This window comes from Camelus ferus, chromosome 21 (assembly GCF_009834535.1).
Source record: "Camelus ferus isolate YT-003-E chromosome 21, BCGSAC_Cfer_1.0, whole genome shotgun sequence".
NCBI classification, from domain to species: domain Eukaryota; kingdom Metazoa; phylum Chordata; class Mammalia; order Artiodactyla; family Camelidae; genus Camelus; species Camelus ferus.
The window spans coordinates 19952572-19975983 of NC_045716.1; the positions used below are offsets into that span (position 1 = coordinate 19952572).

Sequence of the window (23412 nt, forward strand, 5' to 3'; positions counted from 1 at the left end):
CCTGAATAATAAAGGACTGCATTCTGTCTTCCTCTTTTTCTTTACAATACTTGGAAAAATATTGTCACCTCAATAGTTCTCAAGAGTAAAATAATAAGAACAATCAGAGTCACAACTGTGTTTCTCCTTAGAGAAATCAGTAAGGAACTAGGAAAGTGCCAAGTCTCTTGGCTGAGTGACAACACATTTAACCAGAAGAGGAACAAATGTCTTAACTACTACAAAGATGACAGGAAGGAAAAGAATTTTAAAAGAAAATAAATTCGGCATAAGTGCAGCACAGATTTTAATTGAGAACGTATTAAGTGCAGGGAAGACACATTGCCAAGAATACAAATGGTAAAAAGACTATGCGCTATGCTGTCAAGAAGCTTAAAAATTAGAAGGGGAAAAACAGAACTAAATAGCCACAAAAAAGGGTCTGAAGTGAGGAGATTTAGCAAGGTCCAGTTAAACTGTGATGGGAGTTCAACAAGGTAGAGACTGCCTCCACCTGTGAATCAGGGAAGGCTCTCTGGAGGAAGCGACATCTGAAATATGCCTGATAATCCATTCATGTTTGAATATGTGAGTGTCCGTAGGGTCTCCTGCATTTGGAATTTAAATTTTGAATTTTAAAGCCCATAACCCAAGCTAGAACCACAAAGGCGCAAAATTACACTTCACTCACAGTGACAACTGATCATTAAGCAGAAATAAACAACAACAACAAGAAAAGCTGTTCACGGAGAGTTTAAGGCCAGCATCACCGGGCTGTGTTTAGCTACATCCTGAGCTCCTGAGCTGCTGGGATCTCATTCCAAAGGGAGACGAGAGCTTGCGGGTTGACAGAGTGTCCTGGGAAGAACAGAGATGGAAGTCACTCGACATGGGGTGGAGGGGAGACCTGAGGGGGAAGAGGGAAGGGCGCTGGGGGGAGGAGCACTGAGGAAAGAGAGAGAAAACAAAGATGGGCAGACAAGTGGGGAAGTGGGGCAAAGAGCAGGAAGGATGGACACGAAGAACTCACCAGCGCTTCCGAGCCCAAAACGCAAGACCTGCCAGGAGCAGCAGGGGCACCGTCACTGCCAAGAAGATCCAGCCCACGGAGCTGCGATGCCCTGTGGATCAGGGTGCACACAACGGTGTCATTTCAAACCCACTCTCGGTTTCACTGCATGTCCCTGCTCTTCCTTTGTTCATTCCAGGGTCTGTCTCCCCAGTCTCCTTTCTCCCTATTTCTTCTCTCCTTCTCCCTCAGAGATGATTCCTTCATTAAGTGCAACATCTTCCTATGTCTGTGGGGCTCTCATATTCCTACCTTTCATTTGTATTCCTCTGGGGTCTGGAGTTCCTAAAATTTCAATTTTTCATCTGGCTTTCCTGCTCAGCTCAAGGACCACCTACCCCCATTCCCAGCCGGCGCCCCAGTCCTTGCTCACCCCAGTAGAGGACGATGTCCTGGTCCCCCAGACTGCTGTGTCTCACCCGGCAGCTCAGGCCAGGTGCCTCTCTGGTTTCCACTTCCAAGGACACCCGAAGATACCACGTCCCGTCGGCATGAGGCACGACGTCGCTTCTCTGAGTGCCCTGTTGCTCCCGTTCACCCCGCATCCACGTCACCCAAATAGGCTTTGGGTAGAAGCCAGAGGCGTGACAAACCAGCACCAGGCGGCCAGGACCAGGACTGGGGCCAGGGGACAGCCAGGCCTCTGGTCTTACTGCCGAGGACACGAGAGACACAGATGAGGACTCTGAGGCAGACTCTATGGTCACTTTAGACAGACACCCCTTTCCCACCTCTAGGAACCTGCCACCCATTATCCCCTCTCCCCCTTGCCTCCTTCTTGTCCTAAATTGGAAGGGCATGGTGGGAAGAGGTGGTTTTAGAACAGAAAGTTCTTGGAGGGCAGGTGCAGGACTGACCTTGTCGCTGGAGATGTGCCTTCCCTGCATCAAGAAGACCCAGGTGGAAACGTGGGCAGGTGTCAGGTGAGCAGCCTGTGTACTATTTCTAGGAAGCCTTTGTTCAAATTGAATAGACTGCTGACAAGCTTAGCCCTACCTCCACCCTTTGGAGAGGGCAACCATGAATTGTTCTGGAAGCTCAGGAACTCTGATCCTTGATAAGCAACCTGCATAAAGCCTGCTGAGGCTTCCCCAGAGTGCAGCTCACAGCCTCCTGCTACCTGTATATCAAAAGGATCTGGGGAAGAGGGGCTGTAAATTAGAGGAAAAGAGTGAAAAGATAAAATAAAATTTTAACATCAAAAAATTAAAGAAGCAGAAGGGAGGAGTTTAGAAAATTTGAACAAAAAGCAAAAATGTGTTTGATCAGAGGTTCAGAAAGGAGAACTTGCTGGTAATTAGGGATACAGGAGATGAATGACAAAAAGGATGGCGCAAAGTGTTTGAAGAAGACAATGTAAACGGTGTGAGTGAGAGAATAAGGAAGGGCTCAGTGTGAGAGGGATGGGATTACAATAATCTAGGCTGTTTGGAATGCTCTAGGTTACACTGAATGCATAGACAGAGATTGTTGAAGAGATTAAATGGGGGAGGAAATCACACCTTAAGGCATCAGTCATAGAGTGAGGAAGCTGAGAGTATGTGCTTGGAGACCAGGGAGAGGGGCGGTCACAGGTGAGCACTCAGGGAAGGTGATAAAGCACAAGCCTGCGGTCAATGAGGGAGGTACGCTAGGGAGAGAGAAGGTTCAGAAATGAGTGGAGGCTGTTTCTCAGAGGAATAAGAAACTCATTGAGACACACACACACACACACACACACACACACACACCCCATATCCCCAATCCCCACTGAAGAACCTGAACTTACATTTAAGCTGCCATTGAATGATACGGTTGTGAAATGTCAGTGCAAAGTTAATGAAGAACGTACGAAACAGCGTTTCCAGCTCTGTCAACTCCTCGTTGCTGAAGTTGCCCCTGGACCAAGGCCACAGGTAAATGATAGTGCCAGAGCTGCTATTCCAGCCCTGAGTCTGCAACTCACCCAACCAACCCGAGCCCACATTTTGTTCCCAGGAACGGTTGTAAAAGGATAAGATCCCCATTATGTGGAAGGAGACTGGCTCCTGGAAGCCTGTGGGAAAAGAACAGAGAGATCAAAAAGAGCACTGAGAAGGAGAAAATGGAGAAAGAAAGGTGCCACAAAGGGGAAACTTCGTATCTAAAGAAGAGTGAAACCATAGACATTTGCCTGCCTCAGGGTCCCATCTGGTGTATACAACCTTCAAAAGAGCACAGGGACCTCGAGTCAGGGATGCTGGAGTGAGCACTTACCTGATCCTCTCAATCTCCAGGTTAGGGAAACCATCCCTCACACACATGAGCGGGCACACACACACACACACCCCTTCTTGCACCCAACTGGGCAGTTGCCAGAGCTCTTACCGTCCTCGCTGTCAGCACCTGGGAGGAGAGCCAGCAGCAATGGAAGCTGCAGAAACAGCATTTCATGTGCAGATGTTCTTTCTTTTGCTCAGGAAAATTGGTCTTTGGTTTCTGTTCTGAACAAACCTACCCCACAATACCTCTGTTCTGACTTCCTTCTGCTACCAACAGACAAACCTTCCCTTTAGTCAACGTCTGAAAAAAAAAAAAAAAGAAAGCCTGCTCCTTCCCTAAACCCTGCACCACCTACTCAGATGCTCATTTCTGCTCCTGTCCTGAATCTCCTTTATGGCTTTAAGCTTCTCTTATTGTCATCAGCTTCCATCCTGTTCACCGTCCTCTAATTTAACTGCTATGGACCAAGTCTTAGGTGGTACTGAAAAGTCAATGTACCTTTAAGGCCTCTTTTCTCATTCATACAATACAGGCATGAAACTAAATGTCTCCCCAGCAGCCTGACTAAGGTTCTGAATCCCCTGCTCCTTTCTGTCCCTCTGTCTTTCTCTCTGCCTTTTTGATTATTTCCTCAGATATTCTCTTCCCTTTTCTCACCCCCTCCTCCTCTCATTCATATCTCTTACTCTCTTTTGTTTGCTTTATTAGCTTTTTCAGAATCCCTTATGATCGCCCTGAGAAACAGAATAATCCGTCACATATTCTCCATTAATTTTAGAGAAGGACCAGTAGCCATCACAGAGACCACAGGAACATTGGCACATACACAGGAAAACGCCCTGTCTTTGACTTGCATCGACAGATACTCACTCACCAAACAGCCACTTAGCCTGGACTCAAGCATCTTGTTACACTTGTGAACGTAAAGTGGTTGACAATGCAATCACTTTATTCAAAGAGCTTTTAGTCTACTTGGGAATAAAAACACGTAAAACAAGAAATATAAATCTTAGTGTGCTGAGACTTTTTATAATGTTTAGACTCTAGACGAAAAATAAATAAATAAAAGCTTGCTCGAAACAATATTTTCTGAAGAGGTGACCCTTAACAGTTTTGTTTGCCCACTCAGGATCTTGACTTCAGATGTTGCCTTGGGGTGTTAGATCTATATCCTGTTAACAACAAAAAAAATCAACTGAGAAAACTAGGTGATCTAATTGGCTTTATTCGGGGATTCATGAATTGGGCATCCTATCCACCACACAGAGAAACAGTACAAAATGGAACGTTTTTATGGGACAAAGGAAGTGGAAAAGAAAAGAAAGGATAATTTTTTGGCCAGGACATCTTTTGAGGAGGAAGGGAGCTGGCAAGGACTTTATCATGCAGATTGCTTCTTCTTCCCCTGGGACAGGAGAGGGCCTCCCTGACAGATGACCTCCTTGGTGCTGACCAGAACATCCAAGCTGGTTGATTAAGTTTACATTTCTGGGGAAGGTTGAAACTGCAGTTAAGTCATGTATTGAATCTAGGTTTGGTATCCTGGGCTTTAGCTCAAGTGATGCCATTTTGAGCTTGTGGCTTTCTCATTATTAACAGCCCTTGTTTTACTGGACCCCCAACACCTAACAGAGTACCTAGCAAGTGATATGTGCTCCATGAATATTTTTGAGTAATTGCATAATTCAGTAAAGGCATCCAATATTTTTTAAAATTAGGATGATCTCCAACATAAAAACATTTTAAAGACATCAGAAAGCATTATTTGTAACCTACTTGATAAAATGAGAAACTTATACACTTTTACTCAGGAGAAAGTATATGCTAGTAAGCATGAAGTTTACCCAAAGGGTCCTGCTGTAAATCACCTATTACTGATGTGAAAAATGAATAAACAAAAATCTCAATTAAGTAGAGTTGAGAAACCTGAAGGGAGAGCTCTCGAGCTTTCACGTGGCTCCCCGTGGTTGCAGACCCCAAAATGCAACTCTCTGCTGGTTCTGAATAAACCTGTCTTTGCTGGAGAAATATTTGTCAGTCCATTTGTTTTGGGTCAACGTCTATAGTGAAAAAACACTGATAATTGTAGGAAGTGAAGTTAATAGAATATTTGGAAACCATTTATCCAATATTCTCTTCTTACTGGTCTTGCTTGAAAGTTCCATGTTTGCCTTACCCCAAGCTGGTCTCTCCTGGACATGCTGGCCTTCCTCTTTCATGGTGTTTATAACTATTTAAAGGCTCTTAAATAATCGTTTGTGCTTTTTATCATCTGGATAAATGTATTTTGGCTATTTATTTTGTTATTTCTTGGTTTATAAGTAAAAGGAAATTATCTCATGCTTACTCAAGGAAGAAAACATTTTGGAAAGTTAACATTACAACATAGAAAGCTACAAAGAGCTTCACTTGAATATTTGCAAATTTTACAAGCTGGGTTACCAAAATCACAACTTTCCTCGAACCCATCACAACAACTGAAGTATCAGGGAAACCTAAATAACCCAAAATCTAGGGAAAGACAGACTCCTCCAAGGAAACGGAGGTTACAAACCCTTGCTTACTTGGGACAGATGCTCAATGTTATATAGGCCAGTAAGAATAATTCAGCTAAAACTGTTAACAAATTACTAAAGGAAACATGAGTATATAGAACCCCTGAGAGTCATAGACGCGAGAAACTCACTTGTATCTCTAGGTTTTTTTCCCATGGACCTCACCAGGGGCTCCTGTACAAGACAGAGAAATTCTCACGGCACAAGCGGGAGGTTTGAAAGCAGCTACTGCATGAGACAGGCAGGAAGCACCTACCAGATCTTTCTTCCCATCTCCTACATGGGGAAGACTTAACTTGGAGAGGGAGAGGGCGGGGAGGGGTGCAAGGGTTAAAAGCTCTATTTATTGCCTTCAGGACACAGGTGAAGACACACAGCAGCTGGAGGAAGAAGGTAAAACAGCCTCTCCTCAACTATTAGAGGCTGCACCTCAACTATTAAGGAACACTTAGATGGTCCAAACACCAAAACTCAAAGCCAATGCATCCGCCTAAATGAGACTGACCCAGAATACAGATAATGCTCCTACTCCTTCTCCCGAGCAGGTAGCAGGCATGGAGGAAGTGACCAAAAATTATTAAACACATACACAAAAAAAACAAAGGGAGTGGAGCCACCAGGTGTCCTAAAAGGGTCAACACTTGCCCTATGAGACTCCCTTTGCCCGAGAGAGTGACATTAGCAAAATTAGAACAAATAAACATCTCTGACTAAGACATTGTGCTGTACACCAAAAATTGACACATCGTAACTGACTATACTTCAATTTAAAAAGAAACAAATAAACCAGAAAATTCCACCAGACAGATTGAGAAGAGAGAGGGAGACAGAGAAAGAGAGAGAGGCTAAACTCAAAAAAGAAAAAAAAAAAAAAAAAAGAAAGGTTTCTATTTTAGGTTTGTATTTTAGAATCATTAAAAGCACTTTTTCCTCCTTCATAAGTATGAGGCCCAACATTTATATTTTGCACTGGGTCCCCTAAAATTCTGTAATCACCAGGGCTTATGCCCTTCAGTGTGGACTGGGAAAAGCGAGGAGGAGGCAGTTTGAGTTTGAGTAGGGGGGAGAGGAGAGAGTTAAATGAGGAATGTAGGTCTGGGATCAATGGGTTGGGAGCTGGTCAGAGACACCAAGGGACATAACAGACGGAGGAGGGAGCAGAAGGGGAAGCAAAGAGGAGGAGGAGGGGAAGAGGAACAGGAAGAGGAGGGAGGCAGAGGCGGGAGGGGAGGAGGAAGAGATTGGAAAGAGAAGTAGAGCAGAGCCACAAGCCTCGTGAGCGCAGCGCCTGTGGGCAGAGTTGCTCCCCATCGGGGAGGAGGAAGCAGCTGGTACTCGGGTTGTGGTCCCACTGCGGACCTTCGCTTTCCCAGCCAGCTCCACTCCTGACTGTGCACTCAGCTGTGGTGGATGAGGGCCAGATTCAAAGGAGGAGAAAGGAGAGGGGCTTCCCAGGAACTGGCTGAGGGACACTGAGAACTGGGGTTGCTGAGAAAGGGCAGAACTGGAGGCTAACACTGAGAGATAAAATGGGGGCAGGGGGATGGGGGAGAAAAGTAAAGAATTGAGAGAGATGGAGATGGCTACACAGGTCACTGCTGATGTGTGCTCCCTGGACCAGAAAACCCCAGAGGAGAAGACTGGGATGGGTGGGACACACCCTGATTAGAACTCAGGCAGGCAGGCCATCTCAGCTATTCCCAGGAGTCCAGCTTTCCTCCCTGTGTTGCCAGACCTCCCTGGGGTCTTTCTTCTCCATTCACTGGTGCTCAGGCCACCAGCATGCTCTTGTTCTCTCTCACAGCTCTTACTTGATACTCCTCCAAACACCCTCACAGCTCTTGAATTCCTCCCTCCCCTGGAAAGCCCTTCTCAGGACCCAGATGTGAGCGCCCCTCCCCACAGGGTCTGACACACTCACCAGACATCCCCCTTCCCCACCCACAGAAACCTCACCTCCCCTGCTGGAGAAATCCACTCTCTTCTACCGTCTGCCTTGCACAGACCTCGTTTCCCTACCACTCTGTGTCGAGCGTGTCTCTCACCTCTCAGGCCTCCAGCAGCAATTCCTGCATCTAGTCTGTGCTTCTCTCACTCCCAGCAAATCTTTTCCACTAAAAAGAGCTCCTGACTGGGAGTTAAGGTGAACCCCCGGATGGATACAATGAATTGGAGAAATCACATCAGCATTCTGGCTTCAGTTTCCTTATCTGGAAAACGGCTGGGTTGAAGAACTGAATATTTTCCAATATGACTTTTGGCTCCAGCATTCTTGTGTCTCACTGTCCTGCGGCTCCTTCCCCCCCCGTGTGCTCTCCTCTTCCCCCACCCTGCTTCTCCCTCCTTCTTTCTCACTCCTCCATGTCTTCCCAGTCATCTCCACTTAGCCTCTATCTCAGCCCTCGGGACCTCCTCTCCGTCTTCTCATGGTCCCTACCCACTCAATCTAATCTCAGTCCTTCCTTTCTGACTCACTTGCGAACCTAAAGCATGGTCTTCTCATGCGATGCTTGAATTTCCGTGTGCAAATATATAAAACACAGTTACAGATGCTATTTCTGGCTAGATGGCACACTGCGTAACTTGAAAAGACATGTAATACGAAGACCCCAAAATGCAAGATTTAAGATGCCTTTCAACTCTTTTTTGAATACAGAGCTGCACTCATGATGAAATAAGGGGAACCCCCTAGGGAACCAAAGACGAAACAGGAAGCCAGAGAGGGAGACAGAAACTGACACTTGGGCACACACAGCGTTGTGTGGGTTTCCTAGGGGTCTGGTTATTGTGGTCACTTAGATCAAGAGATAAGGCCTTGAGACCAGGCAAACAAAGGGAAATTTGCAGCCAAGGTTTTTGTTATACTCTCATCTCAGTGACAAGATGGACTAGAAAAAAATCCACCTAATTGTACATGGAAAGAAGTGCGCCTGTCTCTGTATTCGCTGAATATTGGCTTGTTTGTTTGTTTGTTTCTCATTCGAAGAATTACTCACAATTAATCACAAGTCTGAGATTGGAGCTCAAAAATATTCTACTTGTGTGATCCTGGAATACACAATCCAATAAGTTAAAGTAAAAGGTGATTCCAAGTTTGTGATATCTCTGTGACACTTGGTGAAGTTTAAAGCAAAGAGAACCACCTCCAACACAAGCTGCAAAGGATTCCCACACAGAAAGTCTTTCCTAATATGAGGCCACAGTCCAAAATTAGAGAACACAGAAATGATTCATCATGAACGGAAGGAGGCAGGCAAACAAACGATAGCTTAGCTCTCTCAAGAAATCACACATAGAGGAAACGATATCTTAAAAGCTTAAAGATACAAAAAGAAGTAACACCAGAAGAGAAAGAGACATTATCAAAACTACCAGGCAGATGAAGCCTCTAGAAATAAATATTCTACATACTGTAATTAAAAACTCAATGCGTGGATTAAGCAACCAAACGAGATAGCAATTTTAAAATATATCTAAATTGGGAGATCTGAAGAATTTCCTATAGTGCAATTCAGAGCTACAGAGCTGTTGGATATGAAAAAAAGAAGTTGAGAAATGTGACGGCTAAAATGAAATCCAAAAGAAGCCTAATAAGAATTTCATTAGAAGACAAAATACATAGTGAGACGAGGAAGTATTTGAAGAAGTAATGGCTGAGAATTTTCCAGAATTAATGAAAGCCATTAATCTTTAGGTTCAGGAAAGACAAAATCTCCAAAGAAAATTAATGAATTTGAGAAATAATCGTCATTCTTCACAGCAAAGAAAGCAGCTCAAAGATGCAGGTAACTTAGAATATAAATCAATTCTCTTAGATTTCAGTTCTCTCTTAATCATTCAATCAGTATTGAATAAATACCGAGGGGCATGCTAAATACTAAGATGAGAAAGAGTAGAAGACAAAAGCTCACACTCTAGAGAAAGAAACTTGTAAATCAACTGTAAATGTAGAGCATGATAATTCTCTTGGGAGAGAAACTACAGGGGCTCTGTGCCTCCTTAAATCTATTTTACCTGTATTCGCGCTGCTCACATGGCCCTGCTCACTTGGAGCTCCAAAATGTAGGCTGCAGTTCATGCAGGACTGAGGCAGTGAGACTGTGTACATCCAGGAGAAGACCTCATGTGGTTTTTAATTCGGAAATTTGTAAAGGTATCAAGAAGGTTTGAAATGGAACCTACGTGATGAGCCCCACACAGAACACGTTGTGTGTTAGATATCAGCTTCTAGCTCCTCTGTGAGATGCTGATGAGACTCCTGGGCAATCAGAGACCGTTTTCTTGGCCGTACTGCTTCATGGTTCTCACCTGTTTCAGGAATCACTAGGCAATAAGGATAATAGTTTACACATCAGTTAGGTGCCTCTTCTTTTACCAATTGCATTTAATACCCTTTTAACCTCAGTTTATTTTGTGAGGACCCTTATAATCAGGTAAAAAGTAGGCAAAGACATTCTTTGCTCTATGTTTACTCAAGGTTCTCCTTAAAAGCATCCCTTACGAAAACCATTTTAAGAGGACTTTGATTTTTCCCTATTATGTTCTGAAATGCTGCCTCAAAGTTTAATTACTATCCTGCACTGCTTTTGCCCTTGTTTACTTTGTTACCTTTGCCATCTAAAAATTGGCACTATTGCCATCTGCCTCTACAAGGGTTGAAGGACTGAATCACGTTGGCAATTGCCGTCTACCTCCGCTTGGATTAAATCACGAGCCACAGCAGCCGCTGACCTCCATCCCTCCCTGCAAGGCGCTCAGGGTGGAGATCAGGAATGAGGCGCTCTGTGCTCTGGCAAAACTGGCAGAACAGGCCCTCAGATAGTTAGATATTTTCAGGGGAAGATTTTATGAGCCCTAATTCTTGCACCTCTTCATATCTAAAAAAGCACTAAAATCATTAATAGTGACATCTGTTCCTCGTGACTAGCAGCAAGCCTCTGCCTCAATGTGTGCTTGACTGCACGTATCTCCTTCACTAAAATCGTATATAATACTGAGTTCCCACCTGCCTCTGGAAGCAGTTCCTCAGAGCTATCTGAGATGCTGTCTCCCGGCTCTAGTCTTCATTCTGTCCCAAGTAAAACTTAACTCACAGCTCTCACGGTGTGTGATTTTATTTCAGTCGACATCTTGCTTATTGATGAATCTTTCAGAAGAAAACTTTGCCAACACCAGATGTATTAGTTTGCTAGTGTTGCTGTAACAAGTACCACAGATGGAGAGACTCAAGCGACAAAAATTTACACAGTTCTAGAGGCCAGAAGTCCAAGATCCTTATAAGGATATCATTCAGATTAGATTAGGAGCCAGTCTAACAGCTTCATTTTAATTTAATTACCTTTTTAAAGGCCCTATCTCTAAATTCAGTTGCGTTCTGAGACACTGGGCATTAGGGCTTCAACATATGAATTTCATGGAGACACAATTCATCCCATAACACTGGAAATACTCCCTTTTCAAAATCTTCTTCATTTTACCTCTTTTACTTTTCAAAGTCTTACTGACTTTCAAATGTGTGTTCTTAACAGAGGACTTATAAATATCTAGACTTCAGAGACTCTTGCTATGGCTTATCAAAGTAACCTTTAACTTCCCAAAAGTCTATAATTCTGTACTGTTTTCTTATTAATGATCGTTGCCCCAGCGTATACATTTCAATAGACATCTCTGTTTTCTAAAATGTATAAATAATTCTGACCTTTCTTTATGAAGCCCAAAGATAAACATGTTTTTCCTCTTCTTTCACAGGATGCACTTAAAGAAGAAGAAGAAAGTGGTAAGAGTCACTTTAGTGGGTATCAAGATTTATTACAAACCTACAATAATTCAGATTACTTTGGTACATCGATTAGGCACAAAGATAGACTTACAGAAGAAAGGGTCAGGATAAGTACTCCAGAAACAGATCCATCCATATATATATATATACATGGACACTTAAATTACAACATAATTAGTACTGCATATCAGTGTTATTAATCGATTAATTAACATTGGAAAGATAAAATTTTACCCCTTTTTCACACCATGCACAAAAATCAAGTCCAGGTAGATATAAATTTTGCAAGTAAAATAGTTAAGCTTCTCAAAGGAAAAACAGGACAACGGTTTATAAACTGTGATCCCCAGATTAGCAGCATCAGCACCATCTGGAAGTTGTAAGAAATGCAAATTCTTGGGCTTCTTCCCTGACCTAAATAATTAGAAAGCCTGGAGGTTTGTGTACCAACAGCAAGTGCTTTAAAAAGCCTTCCAGATGATTCTAATGCCCGCTCAAGTTTGAGAATCAAGGAATAAGGAGAAAATCTCATGACTTTGGGGCAGGGGTAAATAATTTACAAGAGTATATAATAGTAGTCATAATGAGAAAATAATCAATAAACTGTATCCCATTAACAACAAATTCTTTGCATCAAAATGCCACTTTACGAGAGTGAAAAGTAAACCAAATACTGGTAGGAAATGTCCACAACGCATATCCAACAAGGGACTAGTGTATAGAAATTACAAAGGACTTCAGTTCAGTAAGAAAAAGACTGATCTCCCCTCCCTACCACAAACATACACCCACAAATAGCTAAAATCTTAAACTGGTACTACACAAAAGAGTGTATGTAAACGGCTAATAAGCACACAAAAGTATGTTAAGTATCATTAGTCAACAGAGAAACCCAAACCAAAATAACACTTGGATACACCACACCTCCGCCAGAATGGTTAAAATTAAAAGGGTTATAATATCAAACATGAGTAAGGATGTGGAGAAGATGTAAGGTAAACTGGTACAAATACTATGATAACTTATTTGACAGCATCTATTAAATGTAAAAAATATGTATAACCTGTGACCTGACAATTTCACTTATATGTATATTCCCAAGAGAAATGAGGGTTTATGTTCACAAAAGACATGCACAAAAAAATGTTCTAAACAGCATTATTAGGGGAGAAGGTATAGCTCAAGTGGTAAAGTATATGCTTAGCATGCACAAGGACCTGGGTTCAATCCCCAGGGCTTCCTCTAAAAATAAATAAACCTAATTACCTCCCCCACAAACAAACAAACAAACAAAAACTAAACAGCATTATTCAACATAGGTAAAACCTGGAAATAATTCCAATGTCCATCCACCATAGAATGGATAAGCTGTGATATATTCATACAGTGGAATGCTACATGGCAATGAAAAATAATAAATTACTGCTACATGCCATAACATGAATAACACTCACAGAAATAATGTTGAGTGAAAGAAGGCAGACACAAAATTAGGTCTTATTGTATGATTCTAGTTACATAAAATTCAAAAACAGAATCAAAACTAAACTGATATATAAACAGTTCATACAACTTAATAACAACAAAAAAAATAACCCAATCCAAAAATAGGCAGAAGACCTAATCAAGCACTTTCCCAATGAAGACGTACAAATGGCCAACAGGCACATGAAAAATGCTCAGTATCACTAATTATCAGAGAAATGCAAATCAAAACTACAGTGAAGTATCACCTCACACCAGTCAGAATGGCCATCATTTAAAAGTCCACAAACAAACAAACAACCAAAAAGTCCACAAACAATACATGCTGCAGAGGGTGTGGAGAAAAGGGAACCCTCTTACACTGCTGGTTGGAATGTAATTTGGTTCAGCCAGTATGGAAAACAGTATGGAGAGTCACCAAAAAACTAAAAATAGACTTACCCTATGATTCAGCAATCCCAGTCCTGGGCATCTATCCAGAGGGCAACTCTGATTCAAAAAGATACATGCACCTCAATGTTCATAGCAGCACTATTTACAACAGCCAAGACATGGAAGCAACCTAAATGTCCACTAACAGATGACTGGATAAAGAAGTTATGGTATATATATAAAACTGAATACTAGTCAGCAATAAAAAAGAATATAATAATGCCATTTGCATCAATGTGAATGGACCTGGAGATCATCATTCTAAGGGAAGTAAGCCAGAAAGAAAGAAAAATACTCATATGATATTACTCATATGTGGAACCTAAAAAAAAAAAAGACACATGAACTTATTTACAAAACAGAAACAAACTCACAGACACAGAAAACAAACTTATGGTTACAACAGGGGAAGATGGGTGGGAAGGAATAAATTGGGGTTTCGAGATTTGCAGGTACTAACTATTCTATATAAAATAGATAAACAAGTGTCTACCATATAGCACAGGGAACTATATTCAATATCTTGTAGTAACCTTTAGTGAAAAATTATATGCAAAGGAATATATGTATGTATATGCATGACTGAAACATTATGCTGTACACCAGGAATTCACACAACACTGTAAACTGACTGTAATTTAAAAAAAAAAAAAACCTGAACTCTGGTCACAGAGATCAGAATATTTGTTGTCTTTAAAAGGACAGACTGAGAAGTGGAGCTGTGAAGGAGACTTCTGGGTGCTGGAAATATTCTTTATCAGGGTTGTGGGTTATTCTTAGCTTCCTTCCAGAAAGCAGATCTAAAATAGGAAAGGAGAGAAAGTCAAAGCAAACTCTGACAAGGGGAGATTTATAGGTACGAGTTTATTCTGGGACACGATACCAGGTATTAGGAGTGGGACACTGGGTACAACAGGAAAGTAGAGAAAGCCAGCACAATGGTGTGTTATCAGAGGGACCTCCACTATGGAAAGCTAACATCTGATGCAATTAGAACCCTCGGACCAGTCACGCGGACTCAGTCCCCGTGTTGTCAGCCTGAGAGATATGAGGGGAGCCCATAGCCATGACCCCTGTCCCCTAACAATCAAGGATTGCCCCATGGTGTGTTAATTACCCTACACTTGCAGTTTTGAGCATCCAAATGTGATAAGCAGCTTCTCACAGGTGGCCCAACCACATCAGGAGAAAAGCCTTAGTGCAAAAATGCAAAAGATACGCAGCGCAGCTGAAGTTAGGTTCTATAACCAGCTGCCTTAGTAATGGCTAGAGGGAAAATAGTGGGCTGAGAAGATGTGAGGCAGGACACAAGAGGTGTCTGAAACCATCAGGTTATATGAGCAATATGGAAATCTTCCAATATGCCACGGTCTGCTCAGTAATTGTTTAACTCCCAGTGACATCTAGTGGTGAAATATAGACATTGGCAGGCATCAAGTTACAGCCTTTTAAGGGTGTCTAAAAAGAAATTGCTCTGAAAACTCTACGTGGCTCAGCTTCACTCCATTCTGAATCAAAAACTCGGGGCATATACAGTCACCTGCAGTAACAGCTGTTCATCTGCTGGGCCCTTATCTTAACCTGTCACTTTAAGAAGAGCAGGCAAACTCACTTTGGTACCTTGTAAGTTAAACTACATTGATGTGGGCAGCTTTGTAATGAGACTTTGCTGTAAGTGGAGGATTTTATCTGACTCTGGGCTAATTCCCCCATATTTTTTCCCATAGTCACAGTCAGCCTTAAATAAGCTCCCTATGATGTCTTGGGAGTCTAAAAATCCTATTTATGCCAGCTTTTGGGAGTTCCTCTACTTAAATCTTCAAATTAAAATATCTGTGAGAAAATATACCAAGTAAATTCCATTAAACCAATTTAATTCCATTATTCTAAAAATACTATAAAGAAATTCTATTTTTCCCAATTTTATGTATATTTTATTAAAATCTTGTTCATTGGAATCAATTATTTTTCATGTGAAAAAATTATACATGTTAAATAAACTAATTGGGAGATCAAATGTTGAATTTTACCTCCAAATGTTCTACTTTTGTGAGTTTTCCTGTGTAGCCATTATTTCCACCAAAATGCAATTTTCTCAGATTGAATTGTACAAATCTAAATGTTACTATATGCAGTTTTCTCCACTATAAATTTTATTTTGTGTTGGTTTTGCTGCCTTTTGTATCTATTTTAAAATTTAGGCAAAGCAAAAATAGTTTAGTTCATTGATATAATTTAAATGAGATAGCTGATGATATTCCTTTGTTCCAGATTGGTTTATTTATATTTCTAGTTTGTTTCTCCCGCAAACTTTGCAAACTGTATACTAACTATTCAGACTTTGGACTCAGAAGTATATGTTCTCTATTACATAGGCTATCATATCACCTACAAAAAAAGCCGTCTTGTTTTACAGACTTTACAGCTTTAACTTCTTTCTTTTGCCTTACGAATTCTTTTATAAAGACACCTTTATTGTGGTATGGCTCCTGTACAGTAAACTACACATATTTCAGATGTACAATTTGATGAATTTTGATAGATGTATACACCCATGAAATCACCACCACAATCAAGATAGCTAACATTTCCATCACTCCCCAAGAGATGCAATTTTCAAAACTAATTTTTAATTAATAAGGCTGGAACATCCAGTACAATGTTGAATACAAATGGTGAGGACAGACATCCTTGCCTTGATCTCAATCTTTAGAAGAAAAGCATATAATGTCACCATTTAGTGTAATCTTAGTTGTAGGTTTTTGTTGATGTCCTTTATCAAATCGGGAAAGTTTCTTTTTATCCTTGGTTTTTAGGGGGGAAAAAAACGGGGAGTTTTTGTCATAAAGAGGTATCGAATATTTCCAATTTTTCATTTGTATCTGTTGATTATTTTCCTATATTGTTAAACATGGTGAGGGGAATTATGTTTGATTTTCAAATATTAAGCCAATCTTCCTTACCTAGGATAAAACCCACATGGTGAACACATAATAACCTTTTTATAATACTGCTAGATTTTGTTAAATTTTGTTAAAGATTTTTGTGTCAAAGTTCTTAAGAAATATTGGTGTGTAATTTTCTTTTCTTGTAATTTCTTCCTAAGGTTTTCATGTAGAGAGATGCTGGCCTCAGAGTAAATTGGGAAATTTTGTGTTCTCTGTTTTTCTGAAAGATTTTATGTAAGATTGGTAGGTCTTCTTTGAATGTTTAATTGAAGTCACCAAGGCTTGTTAGCCAGTTTTCCTGTGGCATGGTTTTTAATAACAAATTATTTTAATGTTTATTATATATTTTATAACTGTATTTTATTTTTAATATTTAACATTTATTATAATAAGTTACTAACACTGAGCTATTCACATGTTCTTTTTCTTCTTATCGCAAGAACAGATGAAGGATATCCTATCTCTTTATCTTCTTATCTCTTATCTCTTCTTAAAGCAAACTGTTTCTAAAGTTTTTGCTTTCAATCTACATTTTTAAATGTATTGGCATAAAATTTTTCATAGCAATCCCACTTTATCCCATTAATAATAGGATCTGTGACAATATCCTTTCTTTATTCTTTTTTTTCCAAGTACTTCATTTATTTTTTTATTTTGGTGGCATTCCTTTATAAAAGATCCCAAAGTCACATCACTAATTTGCATAACACGTAGAGAAACTACAGTTTAATTTTATTTTCCAAAGTGTGACTATTTTCTTATAATTGAGAGTAGTAAAAATTCCAAAAGGAATTTTTTTTTATTTGTCTCAAAGCTGGAATATTATTTAAATATATTTTGTTTGGTGAATAGATATAAACTGACTGAACTCCTTCGCTCTGGGACCTCGAGCTGCTTCCCCAATCAGAACCTGTCAAGGTGACTTCTCCTCCTGTTTCAGTTACTCAGCTTTGCCATCTTTTACCTATTACAGTCATCTGTGACCACCTGCAGACCTTAATGACCACGGAGGGGGAGTCATTACTGGAGCCCGGGAATGAGAAGGAGTCCAGCAGAGTCAGCCTCTCTAAGAGGGACAGTGATCTTTACCTGAGGGACAGAGCCATCCCAAGGTAGTGCCACAAGCCAAATACATTTATAATCTCGTTTTAAGCTTCTTTTCTGCTAATTCTAGTATCTGGGTTTCTGTAGATTTGTTTCTTTTGATTTTTTTTTTTATTAGTAGACTTTATTTTTCAGAGCAGTCTTTTGATTTGTTTTTATGGGTTTCACTTTCTTCACATATCTCCCAATGTTTTATGATATATTGAATTGTATTGTATATAGATAACAGTGGAGATTTAATGATACAACTATTTTCTTTGTTTTTATTTACGAGAGTGTGCAATCTCTGTCCAATGAGTGGCTACTAAAGCGAGGAAGTGATTATACAGATGTCACCATGTTGCAAGTTAATCTGGGCTGAAGGCAGCAATTTTTAATATGGACCTTTTTCTGGTTAGCCTTCCTCCCAGCACCACAGTGGCTCCTGCCCAAGACTAATTTCTGTGATCCTGTCAAGGTTTAATCCCGGATCCTGGTGGGGGCTGGACTTCAGTTCCATCTTTTGAATCCATAGTAGAAAGGCCCCTTTTTTCTAGGCAACCGTGAGAATGCATGGGACTAGTCTTTTATATATATTTTATATATGTTCTCTAGGTCCACCATCACTGCCCTTTCCTCTGCCAAACAGGAGCAGGAAGCCACCAAGAATTATTAGTTTACATAAATCATTGCTGCCTTTAAGAGTCTCCTAGATGCCCATCTCTCCTGCCTGTCCCCACGTTGCCAGTCTTTCCTCCGTCTCGGTCTTGGCAGGCTTTCTTCTCCAACATCGCCTTCGGAAACTGCCACTGCTTGACAGTCATGTGTAAAAGGCTCCTCTCTCTGAAAAGCAGTCCATCTGGGATTTTCTCACATCCACCTCTCTTCAACGGTTTCATAGATAAGTACGAGTAATACCTAAATTTTGGGGCATTACCACGGAAACAAAGATTTTTCTACATCCTTTTATATCCCAGCCAGAAAATCGCTTATTGTCTTTAAATTGTTGCCAAATTGCAAAGAAAATTATAGTTTGTTTTGTCTATAACTGATCTGGTTTCTCCCCTCCTCCTGCTCTCCATCTCCGCACAAGGTATTGGCACGCTGTCCCTCTGGTGGGTGGGTCCCCCATGGGGGGCTTCCAGTTTCTGATTGTTGGTCACATGGAGCTCTTACATTTAGTTTATCTGAATAATGAGTTGTTCTTGGGGGAGACAGCCTGTCTTCCCTTCCCCAAGACTATGCTTTGCTGTGGTGGCAGCCGAGGGTAGCTCGTGTGGGTGGGAGGGATGGGGCATCCCCACCTCCTCCCCCGGGTGGAAACAGGTCGCTGCTCTTCCAATGCCAAAGCGATTCATTTCCATGGCCATGCAACAAGAGAAGAGTAAATTAATTCCTATCTTGTAAGTGACCTGTGAAACATTTAGCCCACCTTGAGGCGGTCCACTCCAGATCTGTCAGTGATGGGGGCTCATTTGTGCTGCTGGTTTCACGCTCCAATTCCTAGTCTCTGCTGAATTGGGGGATGCTTGGCTATGCCCCTTGTCTTTAATCTCTTTTAATTTAATGCTCAGTATATTTGTGAGAAAATGGAGACCTAAAGATTATTACTTTTTTAAGGAGCTTTTATATGTTCTTGTCTGTAAAGGAACAAGTATGAGGATCTTCACTGTGGGGTATCAGTGGTAACTTGGTCCCTCAGCAGGAAAAGTGACAGATGCCATGTGGTGGACAGACACCTTCTTATGCAGCAGTTAGAAACAACAGATTAGATAAAACTACAGCAATAGAGATAAATCTTTAATACATCTGGAATTTATTTATATTTATGCTATAAGGTGGAGTTCCAATATGATTTTTTTCTAGATGGACAGTCAGCCTACTCAGTAACAATTTTTTGGCAGTGATAAGAACAACATCTCAGATATTCCCATATATTGAGCTCTATTCCTTGCTTTTCTATTCTAATCCTCTATTCAACTCTTTGTCAAGTTTATTACCATAGTGTTTTCATGATAGTGACTCTGAATTTTAATATCTACAAGGGCAGATCCCTTACCCCCACCATTGTCTTTTTTTCAATTTAACCATTTTAATACTACTTAAAATTTCATTTAATTTATACATCTGGGGAGTTAATTGGTATTTAATTAAGTTAAATCTTCTAAAACAAGAATAGAGTGTATCTTTTCATTAACTCAGAACATGTCTTTTGTCACTCAGAGGACCCTACGTATAGGGTTTTCTTCAGATGGGGGTCTACACCATGCCTGTGAGATTCATTACTGAGTATCTTCTATTTTTGTCACTTTTGGGGATGAATTCTGTATTTCTATTTCTAGCTGCTCATAGAAAGAATACCTTTGATCTTCATATATGTATCTTTTCTACATGACAAAATTTCCTTATAAATTCAAGTTCTTTGTTTTTTCAAATAGGGCTGCTTGAGTTTTCTGGGTGTATGTTGTATCATCTGTGAAAAGATACAAGTTTATCTCTTCTTTTCACATGTGTAGGGGCCCTGAGGGTCCCTTTGCCTTCTCAGCTGCCTTTCAGGCCCAACAGAAGGATGCTTTTGCTCAGCTTTCCAAGGGCTGCAAGGTCAGTAGGACACTCAACCGCCACAGCCCTGCCTCACTCACCCTGCCTGGGCTCATGCCGCTGGTCACGTTATCTGCGTTGGACTCCCCTTGATCATGGCGGTGAGACTCACCTCCACTTCCTGTCTCTCTTTTACCATCTTCAGTACTTGGAAAGTCAAAAAATGCTAACGGCACACGCAATTTTGCAGCTACCAGAAACTGTTCACCGTAAGTCACCTTCACAGTTTTGAGTTGCAGGTCAGTATCCTTCTCTCACAAAAAGATTGTCAGGCGGATGTTGCGGTGAGGACATTGATGCTGTTGAAATTTAGAATCTGAAATCCAGCCCATATTTGCAACTTTCCACTTTCTTCCATTTCTATCTATTCTGTTTGGAACTACGGTCATTAATCTAAGATTTTTTTTTTTTTTTTTTTTTTTTTTTTGCTCTGTGTCTCTTCACTCTGCCAACAACTGTATGTTCACTTATGGATTTTGAACCATTTTCTAGTTATCTTTCCAGCTGAACTCATTATAGTCCATGGGATATCGGAGGTCAGTGTTAAATGTTAAATCCATTTCAAGATTTTAAATACATTTTCCAATATGGTCACAGCAAGTGCCTCAAAATGCATTGGCCCCTGTGCTAGGGCTTGCAGTTTATACAGGATGCAGGCATGGAGTGCAAGGCGATTCTCAGCCATCCCACACAAACATCACAGACTTCCTGCCTCATGCTTTCATTTGCAAATTGGATTGTTTTCTCCTCGGCAGAAGAGCTTGCTGGTCCTGTTACCTGGCCCTTTTTCAGTTTTGGTTGACTGGCCTTGTCTAATGGCCCCTTACGACTGCTCTACATGTACTGGCAACAAACAGCAAGTTGTGTATTTGAATTGTTGCTCACCTCTGTTCTACTCCACCACAGCCCACAGCCCTTCAACTTCTAAAATAGCTTTTCACAAAGCCTCTAGTTGATGTTCATCTGCCAAGCAGATCAAGGAAGCTGTAAATGTGTCCCTCAATTTCTGAAAACAAGCCACTAAAGATAAAAGGCACGGCCTCTCTCACATTCTGTGTCCATCAGCAGATACCCTTCTGTAGCGAATGCCCTGGCTCACTGTTAACAATGGGGGACAATTTCACTTAATATAATCAGGAGAACTTTCTCTAGCTTATGGGAAAGTTGCACAACTTCCAGCTGGTTCTGCAACACAATAATGAGGGGGTCAGATGGCAAGTCCCCAAGTCTCCTGCTCTCTCTCTGGTCCAGTGTCCAGCCTAGAAGGTGGAGGTGTGTGGTGGTCCTGGCAGCAAGTCTCTGCTCTTTGGGCTTCAAGTGCTTGTGGGGCCACATTCCACCCAGCAGTAGCAGCTTCTCTGTTACCCGTTTGGGCCCAGAAGTGTTCATCTGCAAATGTGACTTATTATTCAATTAAACCTACGACTGTCCCCTTTCTTTCTGCTTAGAAGCAAATTTCAAATCACATCACAGGGAGGGAAAGCCCTAGCAGAGCATGGAAATCTCACTGAGTTGAGAACAGAGGTTGAAGTTCAAAGGGTCTTGGGGACCCCATGTAAAAAGGTCAAATGATCAAACACCTACAACTGGAGTCCCAAGTTCACGAAGTTCAACGAATCTTCAGTGTCTCTCTCTCGTGTCTCCCCCCACAACACACACACGCACACCCCAGGGCACATTAAATTCAAATTTCTAAACAAGACAGAGAAAGAAAAGAATTTAAAGCAAACAAGGGGAAAGCTCGTCTTACATACGGGCTGAGAAATCAGAGTCACAATGCAAACCAGAAGGCAGCGGAACAGCATCTTCATGGTGCTTAAAAAACTCATCAAATCAGAATTCTACATCCTGCCAATATCTTACAAAAATGAAAGCAAGGTAAAAGCTATTTCAGAAAATAGTAGCTGAGGAATCTGTCACCAAAAGATCGCATTATGAGAAATATGAAAGGAACTTCTTCTGGCTGAAGAAAATAAACAATAGAAAAAGCTTGGATCAATGGAAAAGAAAGAAGAGTGCTAGAAATGGTAAACACACCAGGAAATGTTCAATCATGTTTCTTCTTTTTAGGATTTTGAAAAATTTTCCGAGGCAGAAGAGAGAGGTAATTAGGCTTTATTTATTTACTTACAGAGGAGGTACTGGGGATTGAACCCAGGACCTTGTGCACGCTAAGCACGCGCTCTACCACTTGAGCTATACCCTCCCCCTGTTTCTTCTTTTTAAAATCATTTTAAAGATAACTTTCAAACAAAAACAATGAACTGTAGAGTTAAACACATGTATAAAGTAAAATTTATGACAACAATACACAGAGAGGAAGAGCGGAGAAATGGAACTACATTGGGCGTGGTTCTTATGATATGTGTAAAATAACACAGCAGAGTGGGTCAACTTCATGCCACAGACTTGGGAATAAAATAAATTCAAGTAATAGCCTTGGAAAATTCACACAGATTCCTGTCAATGGTCAAAAGTAGGCACATGTATCCTCCTGGATCCAATCAGGAAATAGAAACCTCACAGAGAGCTAAACAGAGGAAGTTTGATAGAATTATTCAACTGTAATGGGGAAAGAACTATAAGGTATAAGAAAACTCTACTATGGACCCCTAGGGCCTGAAGGAGACTACCTGAGACAGAATAAAGTCGGAAGGGTCACCCCTCTCCAAGACTGGAGCACAGACCTCCTTGGAGAAGGTGTGCTTTAGCCCTTTGGGTAGCAGAGAAGTTCGTTGGTGTGTCCAGGTCAGAGCAGATCTTCAGTCACTGAGCAAGCTGGAAGCAACCCTCCAGACCTCAGGGAGGGGCTGTAGAGAGACTGAGACTCAGTGGAAACCTCCGGGTAGCAGATGGTCTAAGCATGGGGGGGTCTGCAGAGGGGATGGGGCACTGGGAGGGGCAGGAAGCCTCCGGTCTCCATGGGAAGGTTACTGCTGGGCTGAGGCTGCAAGGTTACCCAGTGCCCAGGAGCCTTGGGCACATGGCTGGGGCAGCATCCCACAGGAGGCCTTCCCGCCCACTCTGCTGACCCACCCTGCAGTAGCCAGAAGCTGTAGGAGAGCACCTTCCTTTGTCTTCTGTGCGCCTGCTTTAAGGAAGAAAAGGTTAGAAGAATTCCATCCATTATCACTGAGCACACAATGAAGGATGAATTTGGAGCTGAGTGGCAATAAGTTGACACTCAGAGAGCACTCAGTAAGGAACACGATATCCATAAAGAGACTATCAACACATTCT

General features: G+C 41.3%; 1 protein-coding gene across 1 annotated transcript; it reads right to left on the reverse strand.

Moving 5' to 3' along the window:
• Positions 1–269: 269 nt before the first annotated feature.
• Positions 270–8136, reverse strand: LOC102517723 (T-cell surface glycoprotein CD1a). Its single transcript, XM_014551954.2, is given in 8 exon segments — positions 270–837; positions 1010–1100; positions 1422–1700; positions 1906–1969; positions 1971–2185; positions 2817–3083; positions 3395–3471; positions 8008–8136. Coding segments are annotated over 7 exon segments (1020 nt in total). The 5' UTR covers positions 3456–3471; positions 8008–8136; the 3' UTR covers positions 270–794.
• Positions 8137–23412: the final 15276 nt, after the last annotated feature.